The sequence below is a fragment of the Chelon labrosus genome (genome assembly GCF_963514085.1).
Source record: "Chelon labrosus genome assembly, chromosome: 13".
Taxonomy (NCBI): Eukaryota; Metazoa; Chordata; class Actinopteri; order Mugiliformes; family Mugilidae; genus Chelon; species Chelon labrosus.
The window spans coordinates 1,889,416-1,903,403 of NC_140346.1; the positions used below are offsets into that span (position 1 = coordinate 1,889,416).

Here is a 13,988-nt window from a genome sequence, read left to right on the forward strand (position 1 = left end):
AATATAAATAGCAGCACCTGAAAGCACCTAAACAATCATTTTGATAAATAACCATGCATAAACAAAGACCTGACAACATTAAGAAATTGTCTCACGTGAAGCTATTTAGAATACGACTGTGTTGCGTAAAATTTAAATACTTACCTTATTTGACAAGTAAAGATCATTGTCACGTCTGATGACGGATAAGACAAATTCATTTCCATCATCCAAGAAGTTATTGAGCTCTGGGCTGTCAGTCAGGGAAGACAGAGGCTTTAGTCCATAGAAGTTTCCAGTTGTGGCCAAGATAAACTTCTTGCGATCATCATCTGTCCCGTGTGGCATCGTTTAGCTGGACCTAAAGCACTAAAAGTGGGAGAGCATAGATTCTCAAGCTTGTGTCTCCTTATCTGAAAGTGTTATACTATCTTATAGCAAGCTGGCAGCATATGAGTGGCACAGCATTATTTCTCGCAGCATTTGCTTTTTAACCAAATACGTAATATAACTTTACTCATTCCGCTTGTTCTGTGAAGGGTCGCGGGTAATATAACGTTATATTCTGCAAATACAGAAACAGGTACGGTTGTGTTCGCTTTTTGTTTGTATGTATATGTTGGTCATGTCTGCATTATATGCACTGTTTTGTGTTTTCTGTGACAGACTGTGGAAACAAATTTCGCTTTGGGACAATAAAGGCTCTCTATCTATGCAGTTGCATTGCTCTCAGACACCAGATTTGTAAAAACACACGTCCAGCAAAGGGCGTAAGATAGCATTTAGCATCTTTGAAAGGCTATCACAGCTAAACTAGGAATGACTGGCTATATGTGCAAACGTTAGCTTACCAGTATGGCAAGGCTTCTTAGTTTAAGCAGCTTTTTTATTTTCACGGGAAGACTTCAATGTTAACAAAGTTATGGGACCGCATCAAAGCAAAGTCGTGGCAGCTCAACCACCAGCTAGCTAGCTAGCTAACGCTAACTCTGCTTATAAGCATAAGAGCGGCGTATAAGCTAAAGCTACGTATAAGTTCGTTGCCTTGATTTCAGAGAGCTTTCAAACTAACGGAAAAGATGGCTCCATACCGTTTTGCCATATAATGTTGCAGTCTCCCAGCTTCTGCCGACCTAATTCATGTCTGCGTGTGTTTTCTAATGCTAGCGTGGTTACCAGGTAGCAACTACGATCCGTTGTACTACGAGAGCGAGTGTACTTGAATTCTACACAAGGTTCTTACGCCGTTTACGTAGAAGAGGCGCGCATATGGGCAGGCCTTTTTTTTTTTGTCCTGTAAACGGGTTGATGTGGTTGATGTCTAACAAGGGCATTTCTGAGAAATGGAAACCCGCAAGGCAGCAGTTACCTTTTTCTGTTGTTATGTTATGTAAAGGTTTATTACTTAAATTTAATTTCAAGCTACTATTTTATTTATAATTAATTATAATAAGAATAAGAAAACCTTTATTTGTCCCACAATGGGGAAATTGCAGTTTGCAACAGCATGCAGAAATGACAGAGATAGAATAGATGATAAACATATTGACTGGTGTTATTACACCATAAGGTGTAATAATATTGCACATATTAGGAGTGCTCGTTGTGGAGCCTAACAGCAGCAGGAAGGAAAGACCTTCTGTATCTTTCCTTCACACATCGAGGGTGAAGCAGTCTGTCACTGAAGCGGCTCCTCAGCTCCGCCAGGCCACCGTGCAGGGGGTGGGACTCATCGTCCAGCATGGAGAGTCCGGCCAGTTCGAAGGTCTTATATGGCAGCGATCTGATATTAATGTTTTCTAGAAATTCCACCTAGTAATAGCAAACATTATGAAATGTGACAGTGGAAAAATCAAAGGTATTACCAAACACATTAAAAAAAAGGCACAGTGTTAAACAGTGTCATAGTGAAGTCAGATTTGTCCTTCTGCATCAGATTTACAAGTGCAGAGCGAACCATCTTCTGAGCGAACCACCTATGCTAGTAGTTCTGCGGCTGGACAAGAACATAAAGTTCTCCCTCTTCTCCCTACTATAGATCATAAACTCAGTAATTTCAGTGAATTGCCTAATGACAACACTGCCCCACCAGCCACCCTAGATTTGGTCGATTGGTTCGTGGTTCAGTCCGCATCAACGGGACGAACCATGGTAATTTTGTTTGTGTGGGTCGTGATAGCATATACGGTCAATGTTCAGTCCGCATCAACGTATTGGGTACGTTTGATTGCTACATAAAAGGGCTAGGCTAATTTATTGAAAGATTTCTTGTTGATAGCCACTGAAAGGTGAGAAAAGTGGGGTTGTGCAGTGGCAGCGTGGAGGGAGGTGACTCCAGGATGCTGGAATTCGCTGTTAAGCCTTCTTGAGGTGTCACGGGGCCTAACTTAACGAAACATCAGTGAAGGGAGGTGCCCACATGAAAACCCCAATCACATGCTGCATAATGCTGTTGACTCGGCCAGGTATCTGATGTCTTCATGTTGGTTGGTAGCGATATTTCTTTGTTTGGTTAGCTGATATGCCACAAGGTTTGAATTGTCCACTGTCTGCTGCTGAGTGGGCCATACAAGCCAGCAGCATTTACTTATTATTATTGTAGGTTTAATCGTCATATCTCATAATGCATTGACTGTAGGTTTGTTAGGGTTTCTCAGTTGGACAGGGCCTCTAAATGTGTTGGGATCTTGGCACATGGGATTGTAACATCTAATCCTGTGTATTATCGAATGCTTAACACTAACCCTTATAGCATAGGCTCTGCATAGATCCATGGTGGGAGTACAAACCAAAAAGAAGCTAGCAGTCATTCAGACTACATTAATTTCATTACACCAGTTCTTTCCCACCATGTCTTTACTTGTCTTACTTGAATTTCCCTTGAGCTCCAGTTTGAGGAACAATGCATGAAGTACGAAGAAGTCACCCCAACCATGAAAATGTCAGCTCACACATAATATCATATAATCTCATTACTTTTTCTTACAGTCTTACATGATGTGTTTTACTTCTGTATTCCTGTAAGTGGCTCAGTAAATGTTGATCAATTAAAACCAAAGCTGGCTAGTGGACATGTTGTGCCTGTAGAAATTTACTTCTACAAGCATAAGCGGTTCTGCATTCTTGCAAAATTCTTTGAAGTGTTCTTGGAGTATTTGAGTGGTATCTGAGACTGAACAGGTCATTAAACCAAGGTTTTCTCTGATCAGTAGTTTCCTCTTGCCCTACTGAGCATTCCAGCCCAGTAGCTCTGTGTAGATCTATATATGGAGTGTAAACCAAGTTTGAGCTAGTCAGGACATTCACACTAGTGTTTCCCCACCTTCACATGTCAAAATGTCTCCCTTGGAAAAGTCTCCCTTAAAATTATGTGTCAGTTTACCACCAACTAATCACAGCACAGAGTTAAGAGAGTCCTTCTTTGTGACAAGGCTTTATTGTCAGACTACAAATCCTAACCTAATTTAAAGAGGCTCTTATCATGTCAGTTTCAATACCCCTGGACTTTGCATGAGGTTTTACTCTATGACAGTTGTCAGTCTCAGCCAGCAACGTGGAACTGATTGTTGCAGAGATTCAGTTTTGTGCTGGAACCACTACAAAACAGGGATTCCCTTACGTAACTAAAGTTTCATTTCTGTCACAGATCCTGAAGGGAAACTCTTGTTTCACACACTCTTTTCACATATAACATCAACACATTTACAGAATGGTTCTTTGTTGCTGACCAGTAACAATAACACCAAATCTGCTCGTTCCTCACAAACAACACTCACTCAATTTCCAAAAACAGCACGTACACACTAGTCCCTGGAGTTCAAATAACTTTCCCATATATTTAGAGCTTGAGAGAGAGAAGACCAACTAGATAGCACTTCATGTTGGAGAAAGCTGCTCCAGCTCCGATAAATCTCCATTTAGTGAGAAATTATTTGTTTATTGAATGTTAGTGAATGCAAAGGATTTCCTCTCGCTTACTGCCCACTTGCCAACAAATTGCTCCTCAACACATGCAAGCAAGGCCGTCAAGAACATCTTTTATATCATCAAAGCTGTGATGTTTTCTCTGTGTTTTGCTCAACAATGTAAAACTTTAACAGTCAGTCTTGCACATACTACCAAAAGCAGTAGTTACCTTCCACCTTCCACCTTTTCACAGTCATTTATGTGAGCTCTGTATAGCTTCAAATTAGTATCAGTTTGACAGGGTCATGATGACATTGATAAGTTTGGTAAAAAGATCAAATGTAGTCAAACACTGAAAAAAAAAAAAAATATATATATATATATATATATATATATATACTAGTATATACTAGTGCCCAAACAAATAGGAATCTGATATCTGAAAACAAAATTATTTCAAGTTTTTGGACAACAGTGTGTATATATATATGGGCTGAAGAAAGCATAGGGGTGAGTCAATGGCAATTACCTAGAAGGTTTACTTTCTATTTTTTTCCCACCCTCCATTTATAAGAAATACAAATGGAAAATCCCAAGGATTCCTTGTTGGATGAATCTTTCCAGAATTCTGTTGTCATTCAGGCACAACAGTGAAACTTACTCACTTACTGGGTCTGATCTACTCTTGCAGATCTTGGCCTCCAGGGCTCTTGTACCTAGGGCCGGTTTTTGTGCTGCCATGATTATGCCTCTGTGCTGTCTCTGAGTCCAGCCTTTTCCAGCCACTGGTAGGTCTTGATATCAGCCACTTCTTCAATTTGATGTTGTGTGTGTGTGTGCAGACCTCCCAGGTCTCTGGTAAAGGACCCGAGCACACATGGCACTAGACATAAAGTCACAAAATGTCACAGACAAACCACTCTGGCCAAAAAGCCACAGTTCAAAGAAATTCACACCCACACAATCACATAACACATCATTTTCATGGAAGAATTGACCAGAATTTTAAAGATTTCCCTCCACTCCAGTTTGGGGAAAATGTTTGAAATATAAAGAAAATCTCCGATCAGCACATGAATGAACAAAATAATCACATTTGACTTCTGTTGTTTTCAGTGCCTCCATAATTGTTGATGGATTTATGACAAAGGAACTGGCTAGTTTCCTGTATAAATTTTGCACAACTCTCTCTTACCACCTAAGCTTTTGTGAAAACATTTGCACTCCTTCACTCATTGCCATACTACAAACGCGGCGATCTTACTCATAGCTTATCATGTGGAGACGGAGTATTTGTGTTGCAGACTTGTGGCTGAACGGGTCAGGGAGAGGCTAAATCTAATAGTTTCCTCTTCCTTCACACTGAGCAATCGCTCTCAATTAAGTAATTTTCTTCATGATGACACATTACATCTCTGTGTTAGCCCTCCAATAGACTGGTGACCTGTCCAGGGTGTACCCCGCCTCTCGTCCAGTGACAGCTGGGATGTGATGTTTTCTCTGTGTTTTGCTCAGCAATGTAAAGCTTTAACAGTCAGTCTTGCACATACTACCAAAAGCAGTAGTTACCTTCCACCTTCCACCTTTCACAGGCTCCAGCCCCCCTGCGACCCTCCAGAGGACAAGCATTTACAGAAAATGAATGAATGAATGAGTTATTACAAAATGCACATGTTATACAATGATTACCTGAAGACTCATGTCCTGGCTGTCATCCAGGAAGAGGGTTTTGATGAATGAATGAATAATATAATATAATATAATATAATATAATATAATATAATATAATATAATATAATATAATATAACATGGCAGCATAGTGGTGTAGTGGTTAGCACCTCACATACTTACTGGCATTATGCAACGCCCACTTGTTTGTTCTCGGGAAACTAGCCATTGTGCATGGAGTATGGTGGTGTGTAGATTGTTAAACACTCAATTTGTAAATTTATGTTGTGAAAATCAGCATTAACGTCTAGTATAATTTGTTTCCTGTACCAGTTCAGAATGCTATGTGTAATTATTTGCCCATACAGACAGCTCTATACACCCCATCCCCCAAACTTAGAGCACTGCTTGTGTAGGTTTTTCTCCTGTTGCTCTGGCTGCCCCCAACAGAGACATATTAGGTTAACTGAGGTTACAAAATTTGGTCATAAGAATGCATGTCATTGATTGCCACAGTAAGTTTCACTATTGTAATTTTTCACAAGAATTAATGTCACATGGTCAGAGCCTGTTTTGGTAAGCAAGCAAGGAAGTCTGTCATGTTGATAGGGGTGTCACATCAGCTTAGAAACACAGACATACACAACCCACACAAAACTCCCAGGCCCACATAGCTCTGAAGAAACTTTGTTCAATCTCAGAAAAATAAACATCAGCTACATTTATTGTGTATCATTATTATTAGGTTCATTTCACTATTGACAAAAGTATAATGTCAAGTGCTGGATAAAATCCAGGCTTCCTATGATTGCTTAAAAAAAAAAAAGGAAGTAGATTTAGCTCCACCCAGCTTGTTGTATTTCTGTGAGGAGGAAATACACTCTCAAACTCGCGAAGAGAGCAAGACGGCACGATGGTAAGAGCGCTATACTTTCACATATCTCTTTTAAAAGCAGCTTTATAATATAATGACAACTACTGTTATAATACTTTTTTTGTTGTAGTCTGTTGTTGTTGTCGTGTTGATGCTATATTGAAGGAATGCCTCTCAAACATGATCATAGTTTGTTGTGTAAATGCTTCTTTTGAACCCTTAAGCAGCAGCCCGTACATGTTAGTGTACATTGTGTTTGTTTAGTATGATAAAGTCCACACAGAAAGCGACTAGAGAGAAGTACCCGGCAGTTGTTGTAGCATGCCGCTTAAGTAATAAAGACAATGAGTTATAGCTTTTGGCCGAGGCTGATACACATTGGCAAGTGTGACTCTTATCATGCCCAGGATATGTGAAAATATGTGCTCCTGGATATTACTACTACACTGGGCACTTACTAAGCTTTGTGTGCAGGAGAGCAAAACAGAAAGTAATCTCAAATAATCTTTTCACTGTCTTTGTCTTAATAGATTAAAAATTCCCTCACTGACTTTTAGTCCGTCCAATATATCAACACTTTGAGCTAAAGAGAACAGAAAGAGAAAGCAAGATTTTGTCTTATCCTTCTCTGGAAAAAACTAAAGCTGTCAGGTGTCTAGCAATACTGGTTAAAGCCCTCATGCTTCAGTTGCAATCTCAAAATTCTTTGAAAGGCTCTCTGTTGTTTACCTATGTGAAGTATCACTCCAGCCTCTGTATAAAAAGACACAAACCATATGCTGGATTAATATAATGGATTTTGTGGGGCTGGTAGGTAGTGTTAAAGCTAATCTCATCAAGCATGCTGCTATCACAATACAATGTAGTAAAGCAGGCCAAGAAATGAAATCATGCTACGTCATGTGGGGATTCCCATAGAAAAGATTAGGTCACTACTTTAACAATTTAACTGGCAAGAGAGCATGAGAAAACAAGAGATGTATTTTCTACTGATATTGTCCTCGATACTTTTATGGAGATTAAATCAAAATAAATTCTTAATTTAAGCGACTAAATTGGTGATTACTCTTGGTGTTACACATGTTTATGTAACAGACAGAAAACTGAGCTTCGATCAAAATGACGACATCAAATAATACTGTAGCTATCTATATTCAAGTGCCTAACCAAATCAAGAATTGTATAATTGAGAATATTGCTTTCACAGTGCAACTGGTATCACTTTTCCTGAAACTAAGCAAACAAACACAGGTCATCATATGGTCCCAGGGAATTTCCCATCATGTTGTTTCTATTGGCTAGTCTCTGCTGCTGTGTGTCCACTGATCACGAATCTGGACTTAGTAGGGGGTGTTCCCACTGGACATCCTCTTTTTTCTAATTTTTGCTTCTGTGCTATTGATAGTTGATCAAAGTTGGGTCTGAAGCTTCATTACGAAAAAAATACATTTATCGAAAGAGTGAATGTAGTATATGTAATTTCTAGGCATGTGCTATATGCTGATTGCTGCCCAGCTGTCAACATTTTTATTCTCTGACACATTAACTTACAGCTCACATAATCAAGATAAAATCTGCCACCTGGGAATTTCCTGAGATAAGACACTCTTAGCAGGCCATGAACAGAGACACTATGAAATGATTCATTTCCTCGTGAACAGATTTAGATGCAAGACAATTTTACAGAATACTACACATAAAATATACCAATAATTTATATATTCAGTGTTTGTTTTTATAATACTACATACCAAGGATACAGGAAACTTGAAGGCAATAGTTTTCCCCAAAGCAGGTACAGGAATACACCCTCTTACTGCTCACTGGGACTTTCCTTTAGCTTGTTGTCAGTTGAAAACACTTTGGGTGTGTCCTTTCAGGATGAGACAACCTCCTTTCCTCCTGTGTTCGTTTTGACTAGAGCATCAGTCATTTAAAAGAAGGCAGCATTTTTGTTTGAGTACATTCAAGAGACAGCATTTACAGCATAGCTTAAAAAAAACAAGATCTCATTAAAATGCAGTTCTCATCAATACTTCATATTAATTGTATCAGAATGTGAAGAAATACGTGGTTGGGATTTGTGGTATTGTGTTTTCTAGTGCTGTACATAACCACCTTTCTGTGTTTCAACATTAAAAAATGTGACTATAGGTTCAGATTGATGAAAATGACTCTTTCATTCCGCTAATTCAGAACGAATGAAACACTGGACTAATCTGAAACACAAACGATAAGAAGTACCTGCATTACACGCCCTTTTTGGATGCTTATCTGAAAACTAGACACTCCACTTCATCCCTGCCAGATTAATGCTGTTGTTCATTGATTTAAATTAAATCAGAGATAGTATATGCTATCACAGCGCTTAATATTTTGGTCTTTTCAACAGGCATCAACTGGCAACCAGCAGGATTCTCTGTAAGTCCCCCTCCCATTTTCTATTGCTGTATGACACTGTGATTACAAAATTCCAGCAAAAGCCTGTGATGGGACTCATACTGAAAGCACATGACCTCATGACTAAAATTCATCTGCTCTTTTATTTGGGTATTTTAAATGGGTGGGGTATGGGTAACTACTTATACTAATCAAAGAAATGTCAATTCGGTGTAGCTACTGCTTTTGTGGGTCATTAACTCAAGCACAAATGTTAAAAATGTAAAGGGCACTAATACTGAGAACATTTTCAAACCATCACAGTTATTTTCTGGAATTATAGTTCAGCAATTGCAAACCAAACTGTTTTTGTTACATTTGCCAAACTGTGTGTATTTGTGTGTTACTGTAGTGCATTCATTTGAAAACTGTATATTTTTTTCTCTCCTCTCTAGAAGTCCATGGCGTTACGGCCACTGGCTGACTCTGTTTTTTACTGTGACATGGTTGTTTTCAGTCACAGGTGAGCAGCTGTGTTTTATCACAGTATCAGCAACATACGGTCATTGTGGATTAAAACTGAAACCAGACTGAGTAATTCATCACTATTCTTGGTCACACATGAGCAGAGCAACACTGAATATGTACCACAGAGAGGAAACACAAGACTTAACTGACATCAAAGAGCTACAGGCGTCCAAGGCTGACAGTAATGTCACCTCACGTTGTCTGTGTCTGGGCCAAAAAAGTTGAGCCACTGAGTACCATACATATTTCTTCCTAATATACAGTCTCCCCGGAAGTGTTGGGACACTATCTCTATTTTCTTCTCTTTTAGCTAGTTTTAGGTTTGAAGGATAGAGTTCATCCTTTTAGCAAATATACCTATTTGCTTTCGTGTCACAACATCATATCACTCACATAATTCCTAATGAAATGTGAATGTGGAAACCAAGCAGTTTAAAGCCTCCATGCTTTAACAAGCTCAGCTTACTGACTGCTCATTGTGACTTTATATACAACACCATAATGACGTCTTTAGTTATTCTTTCAAAGTCCATACATCTACTGTCTCAGTCCCACTCTCTTTATTCAACATATTTCTGTTTTAGCAAAATAGCTTTGATACAGATAGCTAGCTACCTTCTTACGTTACGGTAGCAAGCCAAAAAAACACAGACATTTTCTCAGGAGCTTTTGGACCACTACACATAATTTCCCGCAAAAAGGAAAGGGCAAAACTTTTTAAGAAGAACTGAAATTAGTCTACTGGATCATGCAGCTAAGCCATCAACACGCTTAAACAAAACCCCTTTGAAATTCACACCCACACAAAGCCTAAACTTAGGACTATTTACTCTACATACACTGCTTGATAATCTTCTGGGTTTTTTTTTTTTTTTGTCATTCATTTCACACTTAAGATATTGTGTTTTTCCCTGTTTAACTTCGCTCCTGCTTTGTTTTCTTTACCAGATTCTCAGATTCAGCTCAGAGGCGAGCTTGGTGGAAATGTGACGTTTCGCTGCCCTGTCAACAGGCCAGTTGACTTTCTTTACCTTCAAAAGGGCAGGGTCTTTGTTAATGGCTACCATGCATCAAAAAATATCTCATCTACTTGGGAGAACACAAAACTGGATCGCGAAGGGGCAGCTGTGCACATGTTCAGACTAAACATCTCACATAGTGGGGAATATACCTTCTATTTCAGAGACGATGAGCAGAAACCTATTAATGAGAGTAAAATACACCTCAGTGTCACAGGTATGTATAATTCTACATTTGTATTAGACTGTTAGAAGTTTCTTCATACAAATTTCATACATTTAATGCTTATATGACCCTAACTGTGATCGATATCGTTGGACTATCAGTGATCGATATCCCTCTATCTTCTAGCCCGGTACAGTAAACCTGCTGTCAGAATGATCTGTAATGACGACAACCACAGCCAGAGTTGCATGGTAACATGCAATTCATATGGTGGATACCCACAAACCAAGGTGAAGTGGCAAGTGACTGGGTCCGGCAATACCAGCAGTCAGATGTGGAGAGTTTTGAACAACAGCGAAGTGCCATGTCCAGTTAGCATGGTTTTCAACAGCTCCAGCACTGCACACGTCAACTGCTCCAGTGGGAAGCTCACATTCACGTGCTCTGTGGGTGACGTCACATCAGATGAACTCTCAGTTTGTGAGTACTCACCTCAAAAAAGACAATCATTTCTTTACTTTAGTCTGTCTTTATGGTTTAACCACTGGGCAAGTTTTGGGAAGTGTGAAGTCCAGTGGAATTCCCTTGACATATCCCCTTATAATGCATTTTCTTCAAGGAATGTGTGAGGGAAATTCTCCTTTCACATCCTTATAGTTTTTGGCCATTTGGCATTCACAAAAAAAAGGTTATAATTTTAAATTCAGATTCAGATTAATGTGTCGTGTCCAGGATTAACACAGGGTTAACAGTGCAATGAAATGTTGTGGACTAGAGAACTGGTCAGCTCTGAAAATGACTAAATTTACAGCACTTATTCAGTTTCCATGAATAAGTTTATTGAGAGTGTTATGTGTATCTGGGAATATACACATGCTGTGTTGCTTGTTGTTGCTCAAGCAGTCGTAGTTATATTGTTATGTGTGTAAAACTCTACAGTACATAACCATAGCTGCCTTTTTGTTGAAGTAGTGGTAAAACCAGGAACTGGAACTTCATATTGCTGGCTTCAGTTGAGAACAGAGTGTCTGTATGGTCTGAATACGCCATGCAAATCTGCAGCCTTTATGAGGATGTAGTTGTGATGTCTGTAGCCAGTGGTAACATCCCGACATTTAGCAGGAACAGGGAGCTCAAGAGAAAGTAGAAACTGGAACATGCAGACGGGGATGTCATTAAAGCTTGCAAAACTTATTAAGAAGTCATCCCCAGGGACAACAAAATTCCATGTAACTGTGTCCTGTTTATGTTGCATAGACTAGTGATACCAACTAGTCAACTGTCTGACATACTGGCATACGCACACTGGCACCGTCTAGCTAAAAATGCTATAGTGGATTAGCTTTTTCAGACAGACTTGTCCATTCCAACCAGTAACCTGTATCCATAGTAAGGAATTAGCTGACTCTACATCATCCTTTTACTTCTGATGATAAGCAGACAGGACAGAAAAAAGAGTCGACACACTTTCTGTTCAGATTTTTTGCCACAAAGAAACTTGGTCCAGAAAAGTATGTAGAGTATGGTTTTGACACTGGTGTACGTCTCGTTTGTTTTCATTTGAAGGCACTCCTCGGGTTCCAGGTGACAATTACATGATAATAGTCGCCTGTGCAGTGCTGTTTATCGTGGTGGTTATTGCGGTACTGTGCGGGATATGCAGGAAAAGACGAAAAGGTAAGGGCAGAATTGAGCAGTTCTCCACATAATTTGCCTGTCTGTAATAATATAAAGTAAGATGCCACCATAAATTAATGTGCATAAACTCAACAATTCTCTTCTGGTTTCCAGGAGCACCAGCACAAGAAAATGCAAGGACGCAAGAGTAAGTAATTTTTTTTACATTTTACTTACTGTACATCAGCTATATAACTTAAGTACTGGGTGTTTTTTTGTTTGTTTGTTTGTTTGTTTATATAGCTAAAAGAAATTGTATAAATCATGTCTCAGTTGCCTCAAAATATTCTTTGTATTACGAGTCACATTGTTTTTAAAACCATCTTCCCATTTCTCCTTCTTTCCTGTCACTTTTTATCCAGGGAGTCGATTGGCCTCAGTGAAATGGAAAAAATGAATCTGGAGTCCTGATCTGACAACGTTGGGTTTTTATTAAAACCAAAAACAAACAAATGGTCTGGAATCAGGGACTAAACGTCACACAAGTGTACCAAGTGTACGTTACTTTGTGCCTCATGGCTACAGATAAGCCGGGAATGAGTGTCTACAAGAGTCTGTGACTCACCAGTGACAATATGCAGTCAACATTTCAGTGACACTTGTGACTTTTAAGCATTTGAGGAAGTGCTCATTCTTAGTCCATTTACTGGTGAAGTATTGTGCGTCATTAAACTGATACTGACTTACTTCTCTAAAAGAAAGGATATTTCCAGTGGTGGGCAGTGTTGCTGTTGTATGCTGGTGAACTATATATAATGGTGCTGTGAGACGTGAAATCAAAAGCAGAGATGACGTTAATGTTTGAGTGTTATAGACCTTATTTATACTGACCTCAGGGGGCAGAACAGGGATCTGTTACACCTGTTAGCTTATGTCTAAACTACGATTCATTATGCTATATAGGCTGCACTTTAAAATCATTTGTGTGTGTGTTTTTATTTATAGAATAAATAAAAGAACAATCAGGGTAGTATTTACTTTTTGTTGAACGACAAAGAGCTACAATAGTTTTTTTTAAATATGTGTCCACACGAATGAGTAGAAGAAACTGAAAAAAACAGTTTGAATGACCGAAACATGGGTGAAACAGACAGTTTTGCACATTAATTTCTTCTCTGCTGTTGTTTTTCTGCAGTAACCTCCAGTATTCCACTGTTTTCCTGTGAAGTGCAATATTAAATAGAACAAGGTTTTTCTTTTTAATTAAATGGCCGTTACATTGCCCACTGATTGATATTTTTGTCTTCTTTACAACTCTGACATTTTCTTCAGGACTGTTCTCATATGAAGTAACTTTTTCTCCCCCTGCTCTTTAGCTGAATATTTATTTTATGGTACTTTTTGTCTTTCTCCTTATTTAACTGTTTCTATGAAGAAGTTTGCCCTGTTTACACTATTTTGGTTAGGAAGGCTTCTGACCCCATCTTCCTTGGAATTACCAACAATCTCAAAGGGCAGCTTTCATTTCCTACATTTGTATGAAACACTCTACATGGCCAGCTGTATCTATTTTTGTCCAAATAAACATGTTAAATTTAAGTGCTTTTGGTCTTGTTGGAAGAATTACACTCACAGTACAATGGCTCTCTACACTGCGGCAGACTGTATACAATTCAAACTTCCACAGAATGTTAACAACGGATTTATTCCAGCAATCTGTTGCAATGCATAGTAGCTGCCACTAGATGGAGTAGAAGCACCACAGAAGATGAATCACCTGCTGTTTTAGCTGATTGGTGTAGTAGTTAAACCTGTGCACACTATACTGTAATATCTTTTGAAGTACTGCAT

The 13,988-nt window shown here is 38.9% G+C and overlaps 2 protein-coding genes across 2 annotated transcripts in view; one reads left to right on the forward strand and one right to left on the reverse strand.

The window, feature by feature from the left end:
• dync2h1 (dynein cytoplasmic 2 heavy chain 1) overlaps positions 1–1,338 on the reverse strand; it is a 119,965-nt gene extending 118,627 nt beyond the window's left edge. The window contains exons 1-2 of the mRNA XM_084558574.1: positions 1,071–1,338; positions 145–348 (exon numbers count right to left, since the gene is read on the reverse strand). Of these exons, the coding sequence (XP_084414700.1) occupies positions 145–327 (183 nt within the window). The 5' untranslated portion in view covers positions 328–348; positions 1,071–1,338. The remainder of the gene's footprint in view (positions 1–144; positions 349–1,070) is intronic.
• Positions 1,339–8,640: 7,302 nt separating this feature from the next.
• On the forward strand, positions 8,641–13,717 carry LOC311498630 (uncharacterized protein). Its single transcript, XM_084559295.1, has 7 exons — positions 8,641–8,849; positions 9,263–9,330; positions 10,284–10,571; positions 10,707–11,000; positions 12,087–12,197; positions 12,312–12,345; positions 12,560–13,717. The coding sequence occupies exons 1-7, from the start codon at positions 8,782–8,784 to the stop codon at positions 12,606–12,608; spliced, it is 912 nt and encodes a 303-aa protein (XP_084415421.1). The 5' UTR covers positions 8,641–8,781; the 3' UTR covers positions 12,609–13,717.
• The last annotated feature ends 271 nt before the right edge of the window (positions 13,718–13,988 follow it).